The sequence below is a fragment of the Thalia democratica genome, chromosome 1 (assembly GCF_965202585.1).
Source record: "Thalia democratica chromosome 1, ktThaDemo2.hap1.1, whole genome shotgun sequence".
In the NCBI taxonomy this organism is placed as follows: Eukaryota; Metazoa; Chordata; class Thaliacea; order Salpida; family Salpidae; genus Thalia; species Thalia democratica.
In genome coordinates, this window is record NC_139165.1 from 22,984,690 (window position 1) to 23,009,106 (window position 24,417).

The window sequence follows — 24,417 nt, forward strand, 5'->3', positions numbered from 1 at the left end:
AAAAGCATCTTGTAGCTTAGTAAAAACTATATAAAATAAGATTAAAAACCAAAAAATGGTGTTTACCCCCCCCCCCCTATGCCCTTAAAGAGATTAGTAATTTTTACGTAAATAAAACAAATACTTTCGTTTTATTGAATATATTAATTTATAAAGATATAAAGTTTACTGTAAGTAATAAAAAAAAATTTTATTTAGTAAGTTTACATTTTTGCAAGTATAAGTAATTCTAATGAAATTTATACTTTTATTTAATTGTTTAATTTGTAATATATAAATAATTTTTTAAACAGTTAACGAACTTTTTTTACTTAATAAAATTATTTCAACTATATTTTTGTAAAAAATTTTTTTATAGCTAATTACAAAAGTTTTAACTTAGAGGATTTTTTGAGAAAAAAATTTTCGCACCCCCTGACCAAAATACCACGCTACGCCATTGATTCAATGTAAAGCTTCCAAAAATAAATTTAACCGTTATAAGAAATAAAAAAAATCACATTAGTAAGATAAATTTAGAGTTTTTTACTTATTGAACTTTTTTCTTAATATAACTATCAAGATTTTAAATTGTTTGATAATTCAAATAAACTTTGAAGCAAAACAAAAACCGGAATCAATTTAGTCTATAAAGTTTAAAACATAATAAATTAAATTCTAATAAAATAATTTTGTTTGTGTTGACTTATTTTTCTCATTATTTTAGTTTAAAGTTTTTTGAGATTTACTTTTTGTAAAAATAAAAACTTTAACTTTAAAACGTAATATGAACTTATTTTAAAACCTAAATCGTTTTAAACTAAAACAACATACAATCCACCGATTTTAAAACGTTTATTTATTTCCATTTAGTATCGCAACACTGTACACATGACAATATAAAAGTATAAAAGTGTTGTATTGAAAAAGTAGATTTAAAAAAACTCAAATTACGACAACTATTTGTACCAATATACTTAAACCTTTTAAAATATTAGCAATATTTCAGTTATCGTCAGCATGGCTTGATGTGACTTCGTCATCATACAATAAGCAGTAACCACGTGACCCTCAACAACAATCCTGCAGCAAATTTGTCCTCGTCACGACTTATCAGGCATACATATTCTCTGTTAAACTATAAATATAATCAGGCTGCTTATTTTGTATAAAATAAACGAGTAGTTTACAACAGAAAAAGAAAAGTCTACAAAGTTTAACTAGAAAAAATTATAAGCGGTCATAACTTTTTTGAGTTTCAAAGATTAACAAATTAAATAGTAAAAGATACGAAAGGTCATGGTTTTTGTTCGTAATTACAAAATATTTGCTTGCTTTTTGTAATCATTTTCGTTTAGTTTTGAGTTTGTTTGCTTTCACATGTTTAATGTTTGCGTTGAGCCTAAAATGACTTTATAATTAGTTTAAGTGCGATAATTAACTATTTTTTGAAAATGTTATTTAATATTATGCAACAACTAATTAAACAAAAAACTTTAAATGTTTTTAAGTCTTACAACATTACATGGTTATGTTTTGAATAATGTATTTTTAGCTACAAGAAAATATTTTAGTATAGGTTTTGATTACCTTAAATAAAAACAACATTGAATTTATTTTATTGTTGCATTTATAGTTTTTAATTAGTTGCAGTTAATTTTTATACACTTAAAGTTTGAAATTAGTATCCTAAATAATATTTTAATTGCTTAAAAAATACTACACAATTATAATGCTAACAAATTACTATCTCTATTGTTGCTATTTAATTTTTAGTTTTGATAAAATACTAAAAATATAAACACTCTAGTATTCTACATTAATTAAAATTGGTATATATTCAAATTAATTATTTTTATTGAATAAAACTTTTTAATTAATTTTTCAAATATTTATATACCATGTACGCTAAAAGAAAAGTTTCTAACCTTTCTAAAATTTCACTTCAAAAAATATTCAGGTTAAATTTATTCTGTAATGACAAGATAATTTAATATTTTTGGTCAAAATTTACGACTTCGAACGTAATACTATAGGCGTATTCACTGAAAGTATTTTTTCTGTAAATTAGCACGTTATCTTAAAGATTTATAGCTGCTAACTTAGCGGTTTAGCATGATAAATTCGGCCTTATAAAATACACATGAACTTAATTAACTTTCTAATTTTGTCTGCAGTTTATTCTAAAAGTAAACACGTATAAAGTTGAACGGTAAAAATATTCTTGTTGACTTTAATTAAAAAAGTTTCTTGCATACTTAAGTGCATTGCACAAAACATTTGTGAAAGGTTTGTTTAATAATATTAAACGGTTTAACAGGTTTAACAGGTTTAACAGGATCACGCGGTTTATTAGCTTCGCTTTAAGCTTACAAATTTATTTAGTTATTCAAACTCTGCATTTTATTTTTCTTGTATTTTTAAAATTTAACTCAAGTGTTTATTATACTTTTAAACTCTCTTATAAAGTTTGTTGGAAGCTTTTTGTAATAATAGCTTTTGTATAGAAACGTAATAAAGAAATTTGTTGCACTGTTGCTATTGAAAGTAAATAGCAGTCATCTGGCAATTAAAATCCATTTCATTTAATGTTTCAAATAAAGTAATAAAGGAACTTTACTTATTCCCAATTTGATCTGCATTAAATGTAAATACTGCCCTTGACTTTAAGTAAAACTGCTGTTTGCCTACGTGATAAACGTATAAAACTGTTAAATTTTTTTTTAGAAATGTTTTTAAATTTAAAAGTAAAAAAAAAGTAGTATGATAGTGCATGGTCATTCTTAATCAAAGGAATTCACATTGACTTTGTGGACGTCTATTAGCAGCAAACATACTTTTACTTAACATACTTTTGTTCAAGCAGTTTTGTATTTGCCTTTTACATTGTTAGTGGTCATCTTTTTAAGTCTGCATGTACTAAGCTTGGCTCTGCAAATATTTGCTTTCGTTGCTTATCGCGCTTAATTAGTTGGATAATTCACTTACGAGATCAGTTGTACGATATCTAATACTCTTAACATTAAGAAGATAATTTTATATTTAGCTAAGTAATTTCGACATACTTTAGGATGCATTATTTTGCGCTACTTTCAATTAAAGTTTATAGTTAATTTATACTTACTAAGTTATAATGGTCTAGCAGTTGTACCGTCATTAAGTAATTTTGTTATTGTTATTTTTGATATAATTATTGAGCATTTAAAATTTTGTAAATATAATGAATAAAAGCTAGATTTCACAAGTTCAGTTTTATGTTAAAGTATTGTTTTAAGCAGTTTTTAAGTTTTCAAAGTCATTACTTTTATAAATGCAACGTTTTTCTCATGACATTAAGTTTTCAAAAAAAGTATTATTTTGGTGTTTTTGCTTCACGTCCTATTCATAGTGAACAGTTTTAAAAAAATTAGCTTTGAACCCGCTAAAAACTATTTAAAGTATATATAGACCTTTTGTTTATAAAGCTCATACAAGTTTATACGAAATGAAGTCATTTTCAGTCCTCACAGGAGAACTTCAGACTAAATCTCTGAAACCGCCGAGTCTTCACACAGCCACCCAGCAGTAAGTAAAACGAAATTCATTTATACAGCAACTAAAATAGTTTAGTTTAATGAATATTTTACAGAAATTATTTTTATTTACTGTACAACTGCTGTTTTTTTTTTTATTATTATTTTATCAGAGAAATTTTGGAATACTTTGAAAACTCTTACACTCTTAACGAATGGATCTTTACGGCATTGAAAGGTGAATTTAACTTGTTTTAATTCGTATACACATCTGCAAGTATAAAAAATTATTAAAACACTACACAAATAAGTTTAAAAGCAAGCACAAGCACTACTTAACTTAATACAGATGATGGCTTTTTTTACTATTGTCCTGATACACTTGGTCTTGTTATATTTTTATTTAACATTTTTACAGATGAGAGTTCGTTTTACTTGTGCCCTGATAAACTTCGCCTTCCTCTTATATTTTATTACTGCCACACAGCTACTGTGTACGTTAACAAGCTCATTCTTGCTGGACTTCTTAAGGTATTATTTTAAACTAAACATATTTTTTTCTAAAAAGGCAAAAATGCTTAAAGTAAGTGAGTTTTCAAATTTGAATTTGTTTTTGATATGTTTTTAATTTTAAAATATGTGTTAAATAGTAAACAGATAGTGCGAGTTATCGTTTGAAACTAATATTATCATATTTTTGTGAATGCTTGTATAGTTTGAAAGAACTTCTATAGTTTCTACATATAATTTTCCAGAAAAGAGTAAGAGGGAATACGAGTTATTTTTTGAGACGTACACTATTATATGCTGTTGGATACAACATTATATATATATTTATATTAGTATTTTTCAAATTTCCAGAAAAGAGTGAATAGGGAATACGAGCTGTTATTTGAGACTGGTGTAGACGAAATGAGTTGGGACGACACTGAAAATTACAGAATGGGTGGGGGATTCAAGTGGCCAACTGTGAAACAAGTCGTTGAATATAGAATAAAAGTGAGATTTAATGGCTTTTGTTTGTAAGAAAAATAACATTCTTTGAATTGTTAACTAAATGTATATCTTGAAATTACATAGTATACTTACAAAAAATCTTATTGTACTTAGTTTATTTTATATAAGTTTTTTAACGAACTAGATCTTTATAAAGTTATGAAACTTTAAAAAAAGTTATAAAGTAATAAAGTATGAATATTCAGTTTTGATCAAAAAATAAGCCATTTTGTAAACATCATTTAAAACATGCAATCATTAAGGTCCGCAACATTGTTCGTGAGATAATCACTAGTGGGCGCCAGTTCAAGCTCCCCATCACCCAGAAGGATCCGTGGTGGGCGGTTATGATGGGGATCGAGCACGAGAGGATCCACCTGGAGACCAGCTCGGTGCTGATCAGGCAGCTTCCTATTGAACTTGTGCAGACGCCTGTCGGTTGGAAGTACGCACCTGCTTCTTCGGGTAATATATATACTTATATATATACATATATGTTTGTCGTATAGTTTATTGCAAAAACTATTGTAAATCCCTTTAGTGGCTCTTTCAAAGTTGATTTAGTTTATCTGATTTTATCGTTTTTTATATATATATATATACATATATATACTATTTGTATATATATATATATTATATTTTAACACAATGTGAAAATTTTAAAATGCGCTTAAATAGTATTAAAATTCATTTTTATGTTTACAATTATCGAAAAGTGCTTTTTGCTAATTTAAGACTTTACAATAAGGTTTATATAAGTTTTTTATAAGCAAACATCTAACAAGTATTTTAAACTGTTTTCTATTTTGTTTATTTTCCAGCTGTAACGATTAATAATTCAACAGGTGAACCAGTGAAAGAAAACCCAATGGTTCGCATTCCAAGCAGCAAGTACACGTTGGGAAAAGAATTGGATAATCCTGAATGGGGATGGGATAATGAGTATGGAAAACTCGCTGAAAAGTAAGTACTAATATTAATTTAACAATCAAAAGTGTTTAGTTTATGAGCATATGGATATATCTTAACTTTTTTTTCATTTTAAACAACAAGCATTTAAAAAAAACCTTAAAAATCGTAGTGTATGTAAATTATAAGTATCTCTGAAAACTTAAAAAAAACATTAAACTCTTAAAACTCTTAAAATAAACTGCCAAACTTTCAGGGTTCCTGAATTCCTGGTAACAAAGTACAAAGTGACGAACAGGGAAATAATGGAGTTTGTAAATGATGGAGGATACTTGAACGAGGAACTGTGGAGTGCATCCGGGTGGAAGTGGAGGAGTTTCAGGGGAGCCACGTTAGTTGTCATGGTGATAATATTTTCGGTAGATATAAAAAACAGTTATAGGTCTAATCTTCTTTTAGAAATTTTTAGTATTTACCTCTATACTACATAGAAGCACGTAAGTTAAAGTGTGAAGTAAAATAAATTTAAACAGTCACAATCAACAATGTTATGAACTAAACTTGTTCATATTGTCGTAGTTACCAATGCATTTTTGAATTGCACTTTTACTTTATGAAGCTTACTTCAATTTAATAAACAGACACCCCCCGTTTTGGGTGAATGCGAGGGAACCTGATAGTGGAGTTACCAAGTACAAGTGAGCAAAAAGTTTTTATATAAGTTATATATATATATATAATATGTATGTATGTATATATACACATACTTACTTGAAAAAACTTTCGGTATATTCAAAAAAACGTTGAATAGTTTAATTTAAATATATCAAGAGTTTATTGAAGTTTTGCAGTACTTACAAGTCGTCGAAGTATTCAGCTAAATTTTCACAGCGGTTTTAAACAAAAATTGTAACATCATCTTTTCATAACACGTGCTTTTCCTAAGTTGATTAACGTAAAGCTCAAAAATTTTAGGCACAGTATTAACAATGACATTTTATTTTGTACATAATGACTAGAAACCACTTCCTAAACCACGTGTTTGTCACATTGAAAACTTAAAAATCCTATGCGAGCACTTTACGGGACAATTTATTGGCCTGCCTATTAAAAACTTACACAAAGTTTGTTGTTGATTGGAAATTACCACAGCACGTGAAAGGGGCAAGCGGAAGGCTTAAAATAGACAAAATAACTTTAAGCCAACCACAAAGAAGACCACAGAAAATTTAAGCCAATCACAAACGAGACAATACACGTTTCAATCAACAATCACATGCGAAATTGCGACGATTTTGCGAAATTATCAAATTTACAACACAAGCGCCAATTCCGATAACTTCTTTGGCAAACACCTTGTCACGTCACAATAAAAGTGGCGTGACAAGTCACTTGTGTTTTGAAACTCAAACAGACTTCAAAGGCTCAAGTTCGGACTTAAACTTAAGATAAACTTTAGTTGACTAAAATGTGTCAACTTCGCTAAAATGTGCTGATTTTGCTTTTACAAGTCTGCGTAATCTAGAAGATTCAAACTTAAAGTAAAAAGGCTCTTAATAAACAAAGGTTTAAGCTAAACTAGATGATAGTTCTATACATGAACAAATTAAGTGTATGGGAAGCATTAATTGTATAGTAGCTAAGTTTCGGTAGTTTTGCACAAGCTTATTTCTTAATAAAAAACATGATGCGATTTCTGCTTTAGTCAATTTAAACTTAATCTAACAACAAGCCATCTTAATTTTCTTAAATTTAACCTAGTAACAAACTATTTTAAACTTCTTTCAACTTTAACTGTTGGTTAAAGAAAAATAAATTTTACAAAGTGCATCTACGAAACACACGCTGTATAATTTTTTCAAAATTGCACTAAGGTAGAATCATGTAATAAACATATAAATATGACGTCACAAACACTTTAACCATTATGACGTCACAGACTCCGCCTGATGTACGACGAGATCGACCTTCCGCTCGACTGGCCGTGCGAGGTGAACTTTTACGAGGCCAAGGCGTACTGCAGGTGGAGGGGCGATGACGTCAGGCTGCTCACCGAACTGGAACACAACGTCATCAGGGGATTACCCGAGTACGAGAGTACTGAAGACGACCCGATATTTTGCAAAGGGCCGGAAAGTTACAACCACAACATGACGTTCGGATCCTCAACTGTTAGTTTTTCAGCTACAATTTTATTACCAATTAATACTTTCGTTTTTTAATATAGGTTATACTTTTTGTGCTATTAAGGTTTCTTTTATTTGTTTTGTGGTCGTTGGCTAACCGATTTTGCGTTTTATTTTAAACCATTGTATTAAAATAATTTTTAACGGTAAATTATGGTTTTCTTAAACACAATTTTATCGAAATTTATTAAACAAGATATGATTATTGCGCGTTAGTATGTAATGTTTGCTTTAATGACTTGCTCGTAATTTTGTTTTCGCGCAAATGTTTGTTCTCAAGTCGTCTTCAAGTTTTAAAGTATTGTGCTTAAAATTGATCAAGTTGTTTGCTCTTGTATAACTTGTGCAAACACAAAAGTTCAAATTTATTATATAAAGTACTTAAGTTCCGATTAAAAAAACGTGCCATCATTGCTTATCACTTAAAAAAAAATTTTGATAGGAAATTTTAAGAAAAATATATTACTACTTACAAACTGGGTATTTTTATTAAATTTAAGATTTTCGAAAAGCTTAGTAAAACGTATACATTTCAATTAAAAAATAAACTTTAACACATTATTTACGTCTATTTAAGTATTTTTTACGTTATATTATAAATAAGAATAAAACTTGTATTATAATAGTACAAAACAGCCAGTAAACATGCTCAATTCTAACAAACACATTTGAACCAAATATTTAAATGAAATTAAAAAAATGAAAAAAAATGATATAATTTAGTAAAAATGAATAAAAACACATTTTTAACAAAAAAAAATAAGCAAAAATACTAACTTATCAAAATTACTTTTGTTTAAATATAATGCCCAACAACTTCAATTAATTCAATTTACCAATGTTTTTTAAATTTTAAAATAAAACAGCTAAAAAATTTATAAACAAAGCTTGTACATCCTGTGAGTATTTTACTCACTTCATGAAAAACCGTCATCGTATATATTTACATAAACCGGCCAGTGTACATTAAAAACAAAAAAAAATTCAAACTGAAGTAATACTTTTGATAAAGTCAGCATAACACATTTAAAAAAAATGCAAAAATTTAAACTTTCAAAGGCAGTTTTTTATAGTCATAAAACCCAGTATTTTCAAACAACAGCCAGTGAACGCATACGCACCGAACAAATTCGGTCTTTATGACGTCATGGGTAACTTGTGGGACTGGTGCGAGGACCACTTCAACGGGTTGCCCGGTTTCCATACCAACAAGTACTACGAGGATTTCTCCGCACCGACGTTCGACGGAAAACACCATCTAATACTCGTTAGTTTGATAAATTAGTTTTAAGTGGCTTACTATCTTTAAGTTTAATAAATATATCGTGCTCGCTTTATAAGCTGTTTATGTTTTTTTTTGATATTTTTTTTTAACTCTATAAGCTGCATAATTATTTTCAATAAAGTTTTGACCAACGTTCGACGGAAAATATCAACTCATACTTGTTAGTGGTATCAGTTCTAAATTTGTGAACCTAAACAACACTTTAGCTTTTATTCGATACGTTGATTTATAAGCTATTAGTTTTTACAACTACTTTGAAATTAATAAAATCATATGTTTTTTTAATTAAGATTTTTTTTTGACCGAAAACATTGCCTCATACATGTTAGCTTGATGAACAGCTGCTGGTAAACGCTTGATATGACTTACATTTGTCAACTTATAAATTACTTATGCTTTCTATAATTGAAAACACAAACTGAAAAGCTGTTGTTTAGAATAAGTAGCACTTTTTTTTTAAATGAAAGTTTTTTTGTATTTGTCAGTATTAAGCCACATTTTAGTATTAAGTTTGTGCGTATGAAATAAAAAACTACAAAACTATAACTTTTGAGTACATAACTAATACAGCTTTAAAGATGCAGAAAACAAAGTAAGCTTTCCAATTTTTCAACACTTAAACCTCCTATTTGTATGTTTTTGTTTATTGTTATATAAGAAAAAGAGGATATACTTCAAATATTTAGGTTATTAGTGAAACATGGAAATTATGTATTGTTCAATTAAAAATAAAATATTTTCTTTACGCAGGGAGGTAGCTGGGTATCAACTGGTAATGAGGCGTCCAGGTTTGCCAGGTAGTTAAAAAGCATTGTTAACTAATATTAAAATATACAGATATCTATCATATTATATCAGAAATTGTAATTGTACTAAGTGTTATAACATAATTTTACAACTATTAGCGTTATACATATTATAAATAACATAACACTCAATACTTACTTCATGACAATATTTTGTCATCAGGTACGCATTTAGGAGTCACTTTCTCCAGTTTGCAGGTTTCAGATGCGTCAGATCTGTAGGGGAGGGATCCGTCGTGAGAATGATCGATACCAAAGAATTTGAACAAAATATTACAGAAATTGATGGTTTGTTTGTTATTTTTTTTGAATACATTTTTGAGATTTCAAATTTTTATGATACTTAATGTTTTATCATTTTCTATTTATCGAACCAAAACATGATTAAGTATTCATGTATAAATAAAAGATTATCACATTTAGTTTTCTAACAAAAAAGTGTAGATAACAAGATATATTAATCGAAATGGTGATGGTTTATTTAATTTTCTATTTTTTTAGGAAGTTAATTAAATTACTACAACGAACTCGTCAATTTTTTTTTTTAATGAAATTAAATAGGTTTCTATATGTAGCTTAGTTTTGAGTTTAGCTTTTAAGTACTTATTTTTCTGCAAAAATCTAGCACTTAAGGTGGCAGCTAGACAAACTAGTATGTTTTACTACTTGTTTACAAAATTTTTGTTTACCAGGGGCACTGCGTGGGGCATTAAAGCAGATGCTCTACCTAAAATAATTAAAAAAGTTACTGTTATGAATTTATTTAATATTTTGTCGTAACAGTTTCTTATAAATGCAGCATTTTCATCCTAACAAAACATCAAAGTACTGGGCTTTTTAAATACTTGTTAGTTTTCCGCACCTCCCAGCAAAAGTACCACAGGCATCACCACTGCTGTTTACCAGCAAACAAAGTTTTTTTTTTGTCCAGGCCAAAATTTTAATTAAAGCATTGCGTAATACCAGACATGTTTGCGGTAAGTTATAGTAAACAATCTTTTATTTTTGTCCAGGCCAAAACTTTGTGCAACGTATTGCCTAATACAAGTCATATTTGAGGTAACTTACAGCAAACAAAATGTATTATTGAAACTCAATACACATTTTAGCTGGTATTAGTATTGTAAATTTCTGAATCATTTTAGTTGTAATAAGGTGATCGATAGACGTATATACTATAATTACAAAACTTTAATCTTTGAACAGAGTCTTTTGGTTTTTTTTAAGTGCAGTTGAAAAGTTATTCGTACATTTAGAAGGAACTATTTATAATTTTAAAACTGTAAACTACTTTATTTTGAAGTTATTAAAAAATAAATCAATAATACTATAGTTCAAATTTGTATAAAAAACAACAATTAGACGATAAGTTCTCAAAAAAAATCAATTTATAAATTATTTAAAAGTAGTACGTTTAAAACGGTATCTGGTTTTTTTGATTAATAAGATTCTTCGCCTTGTTCCGTTATCTTTAAATATTCTATACAATATATGTATAAACTAGTTGTGAAACAGAAAAGGAGAATTTGCCGCCGGTGGGAACCAGGGTGGTTATGACGTCATCGACCAACCACTGCTACGTCACAGACACTGATGACGTAACGTACGCACTAGTGAAAGAGGAGCGACAAGACGAGTCATACGCCGAGATGGAAGATGTAATTGCGGATATCAGCAGGAAATACCAGGAAAACATGACGTCATCTGACATGACGTCATCAGGGTGCAGGGCGCTCGTGATCGGGTGTCGTTCCGGTTCGCTGGCTTTTAAGCTGGCCGAGTTTTGCAGCGAGGTAAATACGTATAGTGCAACTAAATAAAGAAGTTGGGTTACATATCTGTGACTTTAGTTTTTCAAACATCTTTATCAAGGTGCCTTGAGTTTTTTATTTGATATCAATTTCACGTTTAAGTGTAATTTACACTTGACCTTATGAGTATCAGTAATATTATCTGCAGTGGTCTGCAGCGGTGTTTTTTCAAGGTTTATATGACAAAAATATTTTGAAAAATTTACTGTGTTTTCAGCGCTCATGCTTCAGATGTTACGAGCTTTTAATGTTCAGTTTTTTAACTAAACTGTGTCAAACGGAAAATAAAATACTTTTTTTTTAATATTGTTTACGTTTGCACCGACGTCTTCTATGTTTGATAGTTGCTCTGCGTTTAAATCTGTTTATAAAAATACTTTTTGTGAAACTTAAAGCTAGCGGCTTTAATTCAAAAATGTATGAACTTATTAGCTTCAAATATGTAGTGCTGTTTAATAGAATCTATAACACAGTTTTAAATGGTAAAAATTGTTAAAATACATAAATTTAGGTCGTTGGTGTCGACACATCATCTCGAATCTTGCAGCTAGCAAACAAACTGAAAATAGATAAACATTACTTCTTCAAGCCCTTCGTCAAAATAGGTACTTTAATTTAGTTGTTTAGTTTAACTTCAAGGCTAACACTTTTATAAATCTTCCAGACTCTACAGAGAAAAAATCAGTACTCATGGAAGTTGATCAGTCCACAGAGACAGGAAATGTGGAATTTTTTCAAGTGAGAGTTTAACATAATTATTTATGCTCAAAAATATTATTGTTATTAATATAAATATTTGTGTCTCAAACAGCTCACGTGGCTTTCTATGGAGCTGGAAAATTTCGACATCGTCATAAACTTGATGGAAGATAGAGTCTCGTGCCCTGAAGGTTTGCTCTAAGTTATTTTTTTGAATATATAAAGTTTAGAGTTAGCTGTACTAAACTTATATTTAAAAAAAATATTTTTTTTTTCATTTTAAAAGAGCCTGTAATGTTTAAACAATCAAGTTCAACTTTTGCAGAGCTGCTTTAAAACAAAGTTTTTGTCTTAGTTTACTACGAGAAACTTATAGCTTAAAATTCTATTATAAAATCGTTTTTGTAACAGAGAATATATAAAAGTTTGTAGTAGTTAAACCTAGTATCTAACATTTTTAAGTATACAAACTTTCTATAAAAAATTAAGTCATAATCAGTTACAAGCATTTTAACCCTTAAAACTTGATTATTTTTTCAAAGCCTGGCTGCTGCGAACAAAGGAGCTGATACAAGACAAGAAGGGCTTGGGAATAATCATGAGTAGAACAAACGAAAACTTCACTAAACACGACTTCAACGTCATCGCCACAAAAGCGTTACGTCACAATGACGGCGAAATACAGCTGTCCATTTGCAAATAAAATTAAAATTAAAAGAAATACATTAAACTTAAAATTAGTTTAAACTTTTGATTTTAAGGTTTTTTTTAAATTTTAAAGTAATATGTTTGTATTTAAAAGTTTACCGATGTTTTATTTCCAGCATTTCAACAGATAAACTTTAGTTTATTGAAATTTTGGTCCATATTGGACTTATAAATCTGATTTGAAACATATATACAATGAAGCTGTTTATAGGAATTAACTTTAAAAAAAAAAAAGATTGTGTCCTTATTTTTTTAATTATGCAGTTTATACTTGAAATAAAACAAAATTTGCGTGTCTTTTATTTAAGTTGCCTAATGATTATAAAACTGTTAACTCATTTATCAAATTAAGCCGTATGCAAAGTGTAAAATTTAGCATTATTATTCTAAATTTAGCAAGTAAACTATCTTATTAGTTAAAAAAACCTCCAAAATTTTTTCATGATTTAGTGTAAGGCTTTAGACTTAACTATACGATAAATTAAGATAAAGATTAAAGTTATTTCTGTTGTGTTTTGACGGAATTTTTAAGCGGAAAAGTCTGTCTTATAAAGCCTTTATTGACTTGAAGTACTTAATTTAGAATTTTAATAAAACAACACAATCTTTTAAATGATTTTCTGAAAAAGGTGTTGGACTAATAAATTGTTTGAAATGTACTTAAGGAAAAAATGTGTAAATTCAAGTACTTAAAACTTTTTAAATTGTCAACGTATTAAAACCTATAGTTCTCTCTAAAATTGTTTAATTAACATTTTTACAAACTTAAGCCAGGTTCTTAAGTACTCAATTTTTGTCATTAAAGTATTTACATGAAGGTAAACTTAAACATTAAACAACTTAAGTCGCACAACTATAATTTTTCAGCACACATTAACTTTTATATTTTGTATCTGTTTGTAGGTTCCAGTTTAGCTTATTATATATTTAGTTTAGTTTGAAAGCGATAAAAATACATACAGTGTAAATTTTTTACATTTTTATGTTAGCATTTCAATTTATATTAAATCAAAACCTAAACATACATATCATTACTTCATACTATATTTATACTAAATAGCTATGTCATACTATATTAAACTAAATTACTAGAAACATTGAAAGTTTATAGACTAAGAATATGTGTATTTCATTTACTTCAATATAATATTCTACCAAGATACAAAACATATATTCGAATACATACTTCTTACTACATAACAAAGCTAATTCTTTAAAATAAAATATAAACATGGATGTTTTTTCAAACTTGTAACGCTTTTTAGTTAGTTTGTATATCATACTTACTTAATACATTAGAAGTTCTATTATAGTAAAATTAACTTCATTAATGCTTTTTCTAAAAACAACTTTGTTTGTAGGTTTTGTCGGGTTTGTGTTTAATCATTTTCGTTGGTATACAATAAATACTTTTTTTTTTAATACTTTAGTCGCTTAATGTTGTTGATGTGCTAAATTTGTACATTCAACTTCGTTCGTACAATTGTTTTATCTTGATATAAACTTTATAATTAAATTTATGTACTGTAAAGTTTTACTGGTAACATCATATTTCATTTTTTTATTGTTGTGTTTTAATTTTGATGCTACATTTTTTATGTAAAAATTACAGGATTTTTCTAATATAAAACAAAAGTTTTCACTTAACTCACGATCTGTTTCTTTTAGATATTTTAATAGATAACGCGTTGTTCATTGAACTTGAAATATAGTATCAATTTAGCTTTATTAAAGCTTATAAACAAACACACAAAATTTTAATACTTTTATACGTTTAACAAGTTTATAAACTTTTTTATTATTCATAAAAGCTTTTTAATTTAAAAAAAAAACTTAACATTTTTAAAAACTTTAACCATAATGTTTTTCATATCTTCTCCTATAGGGGAATTGAATATTTCTTTAAACAAAACATGTGAGAACAGAATTCCTTGGACCTCTGTGTTATTTTAGCTTTGAAATGTTTAGTAAAAAATAGTAAATTTGAAATTTCTATATGAAATATATTAAAAACTTGTTCTTAATCCGATTCACAATACATGGTAGAACCTATTAAACGTTTATTTCCGAAAATTTTACATATAAGAGTTTTTTATAATAGAGTTATATTATTACGCGCTCTGCCATGACTTATTTATCACAAATTCGGTAAGTGGAAAACTTTTTTGATAATACTGACCTGCTAACTAAAAGAGTTGCCTTCACGTAGTTTCGGTTATTTTGTTAATGACTTAAAACTAAAAAGAAAAGCAAAAACAATTCAATGTTTTTTTTTACTTTAAAAGAAACATATGTATATATATATATAAATAGAGAGTGGAAATATTTTTTAAAAACTTATCTAAAAACAAACAATTAGTCTGAATAACTTCTTTACTATCTTTATAAAAATTATATTTTCCGTACTTATGTAAAAGTTTCATATTCATACTAGGTTAATTTTACCGTTTGCTGATGCTAGAGTTTTAACTTTGTTAGTTTTGTTTATAGCATGGATCGGCAAACTGCGACCTGCAGACCTAATGCGGCTCTCGGAGCAAAAATTTTACGGTCGCGAGGTAATTATTAGCTAAGAACATATTTATTTTTTAATTAAAATAAAATTTATTGTGGTAAAAACTTACAATTTGGTTCTTATTTTAGTAATTACTCATTACTAGTGCTTTTTGTTGCTTATTTTATCACGTTTTGGCATAAAATAATTTTTTATACTGATTATTGCAACTTTTTTTTTAAAACTACGGCCCACCAAATGTTTTTTCTGTATAGTTCTGCCCAAAAGAAAATTTTTCTAAGAAAACTGGCCAGAGACTTATAAAAGGCTGCCGAACCCTGGTATGTACGATTTAGTTGGTATTGCTCAAACTTTTGTATGAAAATTACATACTAAAAAACTATATCAGGAATTTTTATCAATCTGGTTTTTAAATTTTTCTACTACTATATAAACAGATTACTAATAATAAAACTTAAGGAATATTGTACGATTAAGAAGAATAAACTAAATGATAGTTTTTTGTATCAATCGGTATAATAGGTCTAAGGGCATTTAAAAAAGTCATTATGCAGTTAGTTAGCTTATTTACAAAGATTTTAATAATGAAGTATTTAATAAATGGTGAAAATTTTATAATACATAGTAAAAAGCTGATTTAGTGAACTTTAGCGAAAATTTTAAAATTTGTATAAAATGATCGTTGCTAAAACTTTTTATTGGTTTTTCTGGTAATTATTTTAATTCGAGTGAAAAATTAGTTACACGTATAAACCGTACACAACTAATGAGTAGTCAAGACTGTTTAATTGTGTTTTAGTTACACGTATTTTAGACGTTCAAATGTAACTGTTGTGTGCGACTCGATAATCGAAAGGTTTTTTCGTACACCAGGTCTTAGAATCAAATCTTTTAGCGCTTTTTTGTCGTTCAATAATACATAGTTTTTAAGTTTTTTTTTTTGTTACAGCTGATAATGAACTTAAATATCATTATTATAACAAGCAAAGTTCAAAATCAATTGAATTAACACATTTTGTTTACAGTTTAGGCAATTATTAACATTTTTTGCAACATCTTTTATAAACAGTTGAACTTCATATTCGTTGTAAACATTACAAATTTAAACAATGCTTGGCTGTGTAAAAATTTTTACAATTTGTTAGTCTAACTTAAATTTGATTAATTAATAATGACAAAATAAAGCATTAGTTTGCGTAAACTCAACAAACTACGGTATATTAGTTTAAGCTTACTTAATTTATTTTGTTAGTGTTGCTTTTTATGACACTTTTTTTTAAACTTTTCATTTTACAAACATTTTAGTATACTAAACTAAAAAAAATGTTTTTGAAATTATAACAATAGTGTTCAACCAACATAAGGTTTTTTGTTCGAAATTTCAAGTTTAACAAAACTTACATAGTAATTTAATAACTTTACTACATTAAAACAATACTAAGTCAATTAACGCTTGTAACAACAAAAATTATGTGTTTAATAAACAATAGCTTAATAAAGGAAAACAGTGGTTTCAATTTACATTTGCTAGTTAGACTAACCCACAGTTTTTCATTTAACCGGTTTTCGATAAGCCTTAAGGCTGGAAAAGATTCAACAAAAAAAACTTTAAAACATTTTCTATTTAATCATGTTTGTAAAACTACATCGAATGTTTAAATAAAGTTCAGCAAAATGTTTAATTTTTGCTTTGATAGCAAATTAAACAGCTTTAGAAATCAGTGAAAATTATTTTCAATTTGTTGTTTTTATAAATTTTGCCAAACAAAATTGTTTGAGGCAATTTATTTCAACCATGCGAAATTTTGTATTTGAACTTTTCGACCTTGGAACTCAAATAAAAAGCGGTAAAGGATTTTAATAAAAGCTTTTATTTAAAGTTGAAATTCCACTAAACAAAACAACGCAAACCCATTGAAACTTTTTAATGTAAACAACTACACGCTTTGTGATTTGAGCAACAATTGCCGCTTAATGGAAAAATTGTTTGCTTGAAACAAAGAAAAGTTAATTACTGTTATAAGTTAAAAATTTACTAATGAGCAATGTGTTTTTTCAAAAAATGTTTGCTTAACTACCAGTTTTATTTTAAAATAGCCTTGTGTAATCAGTATTGAGTTTTATAATTTCAAAAAACAAACTTTAGCTTTCCTATAATTCGAACTTAGTAGAAACTATTCCGTTATTCGTAAGCAAGAAATACAACGGTCTTCAATTTATTTCCAGGTCTCTGGTCTGATGGTCCAAATAGTATAATAAAAACTAAAACTCGATATTTAGTTTGTCTCAAAAAATACATAAGTATAGAAGTTTGATTTGCCTTATATGTGAAATAATATGGTTGTTTTCGTTGATTGTATTTACTTTGTATTTATAACTAATAAAGATTTAAATAAATAAAAACAAAGTATTGGCTGAATTTCTATAAAACCGTAACATAAAAATCTTATGATTTAGCTATTTTTTAACATCATATATTCCGTTTTAAAAATTATAAAATAAATAAAAACAATACGAAACAAATATATTTTATTTTAATAAACTAATTTATTTTGAAAAAGAAAAGCAACAATGAATTCATGTACAAATACTAATGATTAAAAAATTGCTATTTAAAGTAACAAGCTATCTATTTAACCTTCTGAAGAATTCCAATCTTGTTCTGCCTGATCGGATCTGAAACAAAACATTTGTCGTTGTAACTGGAATCCTCGGTAAATAAAGACTCTGGTTCTATCTCCATGACAACCGCCTGTTTGGATTTCAGCGTCATGGTTGCTAGGGAGACCCTCTCCCCCTGTCTCTCACCAGGCGTGTCGCTAATGAGTCTTATCGTGGCGTCGCCAGGCAACTTGGTGGTTGCCAGGGAGTCTCCTAGTATGACGTCATCACCAGGGGAGAGGTTGATGGCGACGAGGATCGAGTTGATTCCGGGAAGTTCCCTAACGTAGCTGTAAATACAACGTTAATACTATTACTCTGTGTTATAGTTATAAAGTAGTATTATTAATTTCAGCATGTGATTAACTAAATAGAGACTCGTAGCCATGAGAAGAAAACAACTTTTTTTAAATAAAACCTCACGCTAAAACAAAATTTCTGCTACTATTTATGTTAAAACAGGTAAACAGGGATGAAACAGTTTTATTTTGAAACTAAGTTTATCTAAGTTTATGAGTTTAAAAAGTTGCTTAACGAAGTAGAATAAAATGATACTAATAACAAAAACTTACACGAAACTTTTTTTCTCTTACTGGGCAGCATGCATAAATGGCTTATTAAAATTAAATAAAAAAATGTATATCACAATAAAACTCACGCTAATAGACTATTTCCGGTAGTGGGCACCATGCACAAGTATCCTCTCAGCATGATGTCATCGCCGTTCATTTGTATCAGCTTCTTGTAAAGCCACAACATTGAGTTATTATCTGCTACATTGTCCTGTTTGTTTTGAGTAAAAATTACTTGAAATTGTTAAACCTACTTACCTACTTATATCTGTTTTTATATAAAGTAGTAGAAAAATATGATGTCTTGTTTATTAAGTCGAGTCCCATTTTGTTGTTAGGTTAATAAAATTTAAACTACCAGAAATATAAATACTTTAAGTTGATACAAAGTGAAAATAAATAACGCAACAACAAATATGATAATCTGCTTGTTTCTGTACGTCCAGTATATCAAAAATAGATTTTTAAAATTTTATTTCTGATTACTTTTGAGTTTTTAAGTTCTAAAATTCAATATGTGACATTATGACAATGAAAAAAAGATACATTTATTTTTAAGTTAAGAAAAAAAACTAAGACAAAACGCATATATCATAGTAAAACTTGTTGTTATTTTTTGACGGAAATTTTGTAGAAACGATTTCCACTGGATAATGAACTTTACATTTAACTTCATCTATTTGTAAATATATTTCATTGCAAAAAAATATTTCTATTAATCTCGATGTACCATTATAAGTTTTCATTTTACAGTTTTTAGTTAATAACAAATAGTGATACTAACTTCAACGTTGGTGCCAGTCAAGAAGTTGTTGTTGACTTCCAACCAAGGAATTTCCCCTTCAGTGAAACCTGCATTTTGTGTGGTGTCCCACTGCATTGGCGTTTGTTGCGGGTTCTGAAATAGTTTAAAAAGTTTTTAAATTGTACAAAACATATAGAAATAAAAAAGTTTTACGTGATGAAGCATATTATAACTATTAGCTTTTTTAATTAATTTCTTTTACGATGTTTCTGGACGAATTTAATCAATTTCAAATTAAATTTTTAATATTTTACCAGTTTACAGAACTTAAAGAAATAAAAACATTTTACATAAAACTTAAGAAATTCAAACTTAAGTAACAGCTACATAGCAAAAATTCAACACTTGAATAATGTGTACATTATTTACAAAACCATACAACATCCCACGAAACTACCTCAACACCAGTAACATCTGACGTCATGCCGATTTCGTCACCGTAGTAAATTCCGCAACTTCCGCTCAAAGTCAAGCACGTCACTGCTGCTATCCGCGATATCATGACGTCATTCTCCACTCGTGTCGTCACGCGCTGTGATTGGGAATTTCCCGTCTGTGAGATAATATGGTTTTTGACTAACAATTTTATTTGCAAAAAATAAATTATTTTTGTCTAAAATTAATTGTTTTCAACAGTTCTAAAAGTAAAAAAAGTTGGTTTTTTTTTTTTTATTTTGTTTTGATGCTTTTTTAGTTCACTAAATATTTAGTTTCTGTTATCTCAATTTGATAACACTATATGGTTTTGATAAGCATAAATTCATTACTTCACTTCAACACCATAACAAAACTTTTCAAGTATATATAACATTATTATCACCAACCCTCCAGTTAGGCCAGTTCTCGTCATCAGGCATCGACTCCAGCCACCCGTAAATTTTTCCCGCCAAATTCTCACTGGTCCATGCGCTTCTTTCCACCAACTCGATCAGTCCGAAGTTGAACGGCATGTCGGCCTCGTTGCTGTACTCGTTGCCGTAGTAACGTGACGTCACTCTAACGTTCGGGTAGTCCGGTTGCGTCATCACCTCCATGAACCTGTGATAATATTATAATATCTAAGTTTCTCAAATTTTCCTTTTGGTATGGCAATTTTTTTTTTGAGTTATTGTCTGTATTTGAACACACTTCAAGCAATAATAAAGAATGCAAAGTTAAAATTTTGTTCATTTTTAAATTATAACATTTTATGTGTATATGTTATTTAACCTGTAAACACCCGGCTCGGTGCTGAAGTCGTCGAGGACTTTTCTCCATTCCAGTATGACGTCATGGACTTGGGCGAGGTCACGCGTGAAATCCGGGTACATGTTGGCGTATGTGGGCTGTTAAAATTTTTCTATGTTAAACAAATTAACAATGATAAAAATGATAGTTGAAGTAATAACTGTGAAAGGTTTTTGTGGTTTACGATTTTATAACACCTGTTTTGTAGCAATTATTTTGTTGAAGTATGATTACTTATTGTAGTAGGTGGGTTAATATAACTTAAAGCTATTCTACATTTGGTTATAAAATAATGCTAAAGTGCTTAGGAAGTTATAAATTTTAAGAAATAACATTTAAACTTTTGCACAGTCTATGAAAACATAACTTTATATAAAAGATTTTTCTTACTTTTAATTTAAGCATAGTATAAGATTTTACTTTAGCACTTTATGTGCTAATTTAACTTTGTTTTAATATATGAAATTAATAAAAGTACAAACAGGCATAGAATCATCAATTAGTTGTTGATCTCTCAGGTGTTCTGATTCAAGCAAGTACTGAACAGAAGTGAACCGGAAACCGTCCAAATTGAACTCATCCAGCCAAAACTCCAATACTGACTAAATAAATTAGTTGTGTTATTAAAACAAGTTGAGCACATTCTAATAAATCTTTCTACTTTTTAAAATATCTAACAATTTTATAATATATAACGGTTATAAAAAAACAATAATTTTGAAATTTAGTTTAAACTTTTGGTGTTTTCACTTTAAAAATTAATAATGTACTAATTATTTTTTAACAAAAAACTAAGCGCTTAAAAAGATCTACGTGCCTGGTGTACAGAGGAAAACTTATGCATATCGATTTATACAACAAAGATACAATTTAACTTAATTTTGTCAAATACATATAACATTATATAACATATGCCGTATACTTACTATCATTAAATAATTTTCGTCTTTTTTTTTGTTCCAACATTTTACATTAAAAACAACAAGTTTGCTTTAAAACTAGTTACAACATATTTATAACCCAAAGCTTATTTTCAGAGAATAAAAAACAAATTCGTTTCATCACCAACTAACTTTAAATTCTTGTTGCAAGTTTTCGCTCCTGAAGTTGAGATCCGGCTTGTCATCTTCGTATGCGTGGTAGTAAAATTCCTTCCGCGCGGTGTCGTACTTCCAAGCACTGTCGCTACCCGTACCGCTCACACTCAACTGCGTGAAAATACATTTTAACAAATAACCAAGATTGTTCTGGAAGCAAAATAGTCTTTTAGAGCACGCAGCTGTACGTAACAAATACAAATTATTTACTTGTTTGTTTTTTACATTTATAAAAATGCTTTCAATAACTTACAAGCATAGTTTACTGGTTGATTTGAAAACATTTAGTTTTTTTTTATAATTAATCTTGAATAGATAAAACTCAATTAAACTCCTACCCAGTTGTTCGGCGGGGTGGTTTCGCTACCGGTGCTTTCCCATACGTAAAAGTCCTTGTAGTACTCGTGACCTTCCGTTGTGGCGTCACGTGACTTTTTAAACCACTCGTGCGTGTCGTCTGTGTATTAAATAATCTGTGTATAAACTAAATTGTATAAAGATAACTACTAATACAAAAGTCTACGTGTTAAAAGCTGTTTGTTTACAAAAAAAAAAATCTTTCGGCTGAGACTATTTAAAAATAGCATTAAGCACAAAAACTGAATATTAGGAGGCCTGTTTTTGCAATGTTTTCGGTTAAGTTTTGTGATAACAAATCCTTCAGTGTTTAAATCAATATGTGTTTTAGTAAAATTTGTTTTTTTCAATAAGAATTGCTAATTGATAATCCGTTCAGCGGTAAACTTAGTAGCTGTCTGAATTTGTGAAACTTTTTTTACTACAAACCCTTAATATTATATCAAAATAAAACTGAATTACAAAAATAAACTATGTCAAAAGTATAAAAACAATGTCATAAAATGACGCAAATATTATAAAATAGGTATATTAAGTATATGAAGTTTAAGTTTTAACATTACACTTGAGTAAATTGTTTATTTAAACAAACAACTTTTAATAAAAAACATACGTGAATAGTTGGGGTCCAGCTGAAATCCCACGTACATGCCCCTCTCGTGTGCTGACAGTACCAGGTCTATCGCGTCCTGATTCGTACCTACCTCAGGTCTTACCTTCCTGAAGTCAGCAGGGTCTATGACGTCATCGATCATGAGGGTCCTGACGCCAAGCGTGTCCGAAAGGTAGTCCATTTTCTCCATAATGCCTGAATGACGTTATTATAAAGGAATAAAAGCTTGTTCTTCATATTTTAAATTTAAAATAAAATGTTGTTATAATTAAGTATTCAAAATGATATATTAAAAATGCTGAAAAGGAACTTTAATTTTCAAGCAATATAACAAGTATAAAATAAAAATTTTGTAGATTTTTTTGATATAAAATAAATTTTATAAATAGCAATATACTTAAAAAAACATTCAACGGTTGAAGTTTTTTACTTAAGCTAACACCAATCTATAAAATAACATGTTTGCTCTTTATTTCTATAATCGATTATACTATCCCTTATTTTAATTATCTTATCATTTATGCATACCTTTCAGGTCACCAACACCGTCACCATCGGAGTCCCTGTAACTTTTCACGCAGATCTCGTACACCGGGCTCACCTGGTAGTTAGCCTGGCAGGGAGCTGACACGGCAATGAATGCAATGATAAGTGATAGCAATAATGTCAATGCGAGAAACACGCAAGCTGTCAGGATGTTTCGCGCGTAAACGAACTTCTTTTGGCGGGAAAACTTCAACAGCACTTCCTTTGGCATTCCTGTATTGAGATGATTTTAGATAGCTATTTAAAAAAATTGTAAATGTGTTTTTTCGAATAAAATTGTAACGTTTTTATTGATAACAGTGTTGCTAATGCTTTGTAGACTGCGCATGTTATTTAATTTCACCTGAAGAGGTTTTGGTGATCATACTACATTTTTTGAAACTTAAACTTTTAAAATTTATAAAATTATTAAAGTTACTTAATTTAGAATTTCATATTGTACAAACAAATTTTATTCTTTATATTTGACCTGCAAAAGGTTTTGTATCATCTATCTGCATGTCTGATTGCTCGTAATCATCGGAAGAGTGAGATGCTGTGTCTTCCTCATCCCTTGGACTTCCTTCCTCCACGTACGCCAAGTTTTCCGACATTATTTATTTGATATGCTATTTTAAGCTGTAAGTAATGAAGTATTTATCATTAAATGTAGATGTTTATTAAAATGCGATCGCTTTTTATCATATGAAAAGAAATGCGCAATTCTGCTTTTATAAGTCGTTCATAACTGCTACCGAACTTTTTAAAGTATAACATTAAGATTTAAGAAATATTTACGAAATATTTTATACAACTTTTCTTAGTTATCTGCTATTTTAATAGAACAAATAATATTTACGCCCGAAAATCTTCTTTTTAGCTTTAATATGTTACAAAACGTTCAGAACTAAATTTATAAATTTTGTTGTTTTTAAAAAAACTATTAAACTTAAAAAGTTAGTTTGTTTAAATGTTCATTAGGCCTTAAATGTTTATAAAATCACTTAAGTTAACTCTTGATAGTAAGCGTATTAATTTTATTTTTATTAGTATGCTATATTTGATTTTTAAAATTTACTCTGAAAAATGGTTGAGTGTACAAAACAAACTTCATTATTTATTTAACAAAATCATGTGTTGTTAATTTGTTTGTT

At 28.4% G+C, this 24,417-nt stretch overlaps 2 protein-coding genes across 2 annotated transcripts; one reads left to right on the plus strand and one right to left on the minus strand.

Annotated features, from left to right (window-relative positions):
- Positions 1–3,463: 3,463 nt before the first annotated feature.
- On the plus strand, positions 3,464–12,886 carry LOC145834551 (uncharacterized). The gene is made up of 17 exons (XM_082942005.1): positions 3,464–3,543; positions 3,665–3,729; positions 3,910–4,022; positions 4,353–4,490; positions 4,751–4,952; positions 5,333–5,450; positions 5,653–5,787; positions 6,038–6,094; positions 7,336–7,567; positions 8,685–8,849; positions 9,618–9,664; positions 9,837–9,961; positions 11,189–11,466; positions 11,996–12,089; positions 12,149–12,222; positions 12,296–12,374; positions 12,726–12,886. The coding sequence occupies exons 1-17, from the start codon at positions 3,464–3,466 to the stop codon at positions 12,884–12,886; spliced, it is 2,163 nt and encodes a 720-aa protein (XP_082798131.1).
- A 5,149-nt stretch (positions 12,887–18,035) lies between these two features.
- LOC145834560 (amino acid transporter heavy chain SLC3A1-like) lies at positions 18,036–23,769 on the minus strand. Its single transcript, XM_082942016.1, has 12 exons — positions 23,754–23,769; positions 23,267–23,497; positions 22,739–22,933; positions 22,107–22,225; positions 21,745–21,879; positions 21,154–21,273; positions 20,654–20,769; positions 20,269–20,482; positions 19,842–19,997; positions 19,424–19,537; positions 18,726–18,850; positions 18,036–18,357 (listed from the first exon to the last, which is right to left on the minus strand). The coding sequence occupies exons 2-12, from the start codon at positions 23,493–23,495 to the stop codon at positions 18,036–18,038; spliced, it is 1,845 nt and encodes a 614-aa protein (XP_082798142.1). The 5' UTR covers positions 23,496–23,497; positions 23,754–23,769.
- Positions 23,770–24,417: the final 648 nt, after the last annotated feature.

Coding starts and splice junctions, on each gene's coding strand:
- LOC145834551 (XM_082942005.1), top strand. CDS start 3,464: ATGAAGTCATTTTCAGTCCTCACAGGAGAACTTCAGACTAAATCTCTG. Junction 4,953..5,332: donor GTACGCACCTGCTTCTTCGG/GTAATATATATA, acceptor ATAATTCAACAG/GTGAACCAGTGAAAGAAAAC. Junction 9,962..11,188: donor AAATATTACAGAAATTGATG/GTTTGTTTGTTA, acceptor GTTGTGAAACAG/AAAAGGAGAATTTGCCGCCG.
- LOC145834560 (XM_082942016.1), bottom strand. CDS start 23,495: ATGCCAAAGGAAGTGCTGTTGAAGTTTTCCCGCCAAAAGAAGTTCGTT. Junction 19,538..19,841: donor CAGATGTTACTGGTGTTGAG/GTAGTTTCGTGG, acceptor AAACTATTTCAG/AACCCGCAACAAACGCCAAT. Junction 18,851..19,423: donor TGACTGGCACCAACGTTGAA/GTTAGTATCACT, acceptor CAAAACAAACAG/GACAATGTAGCAGATAATAA.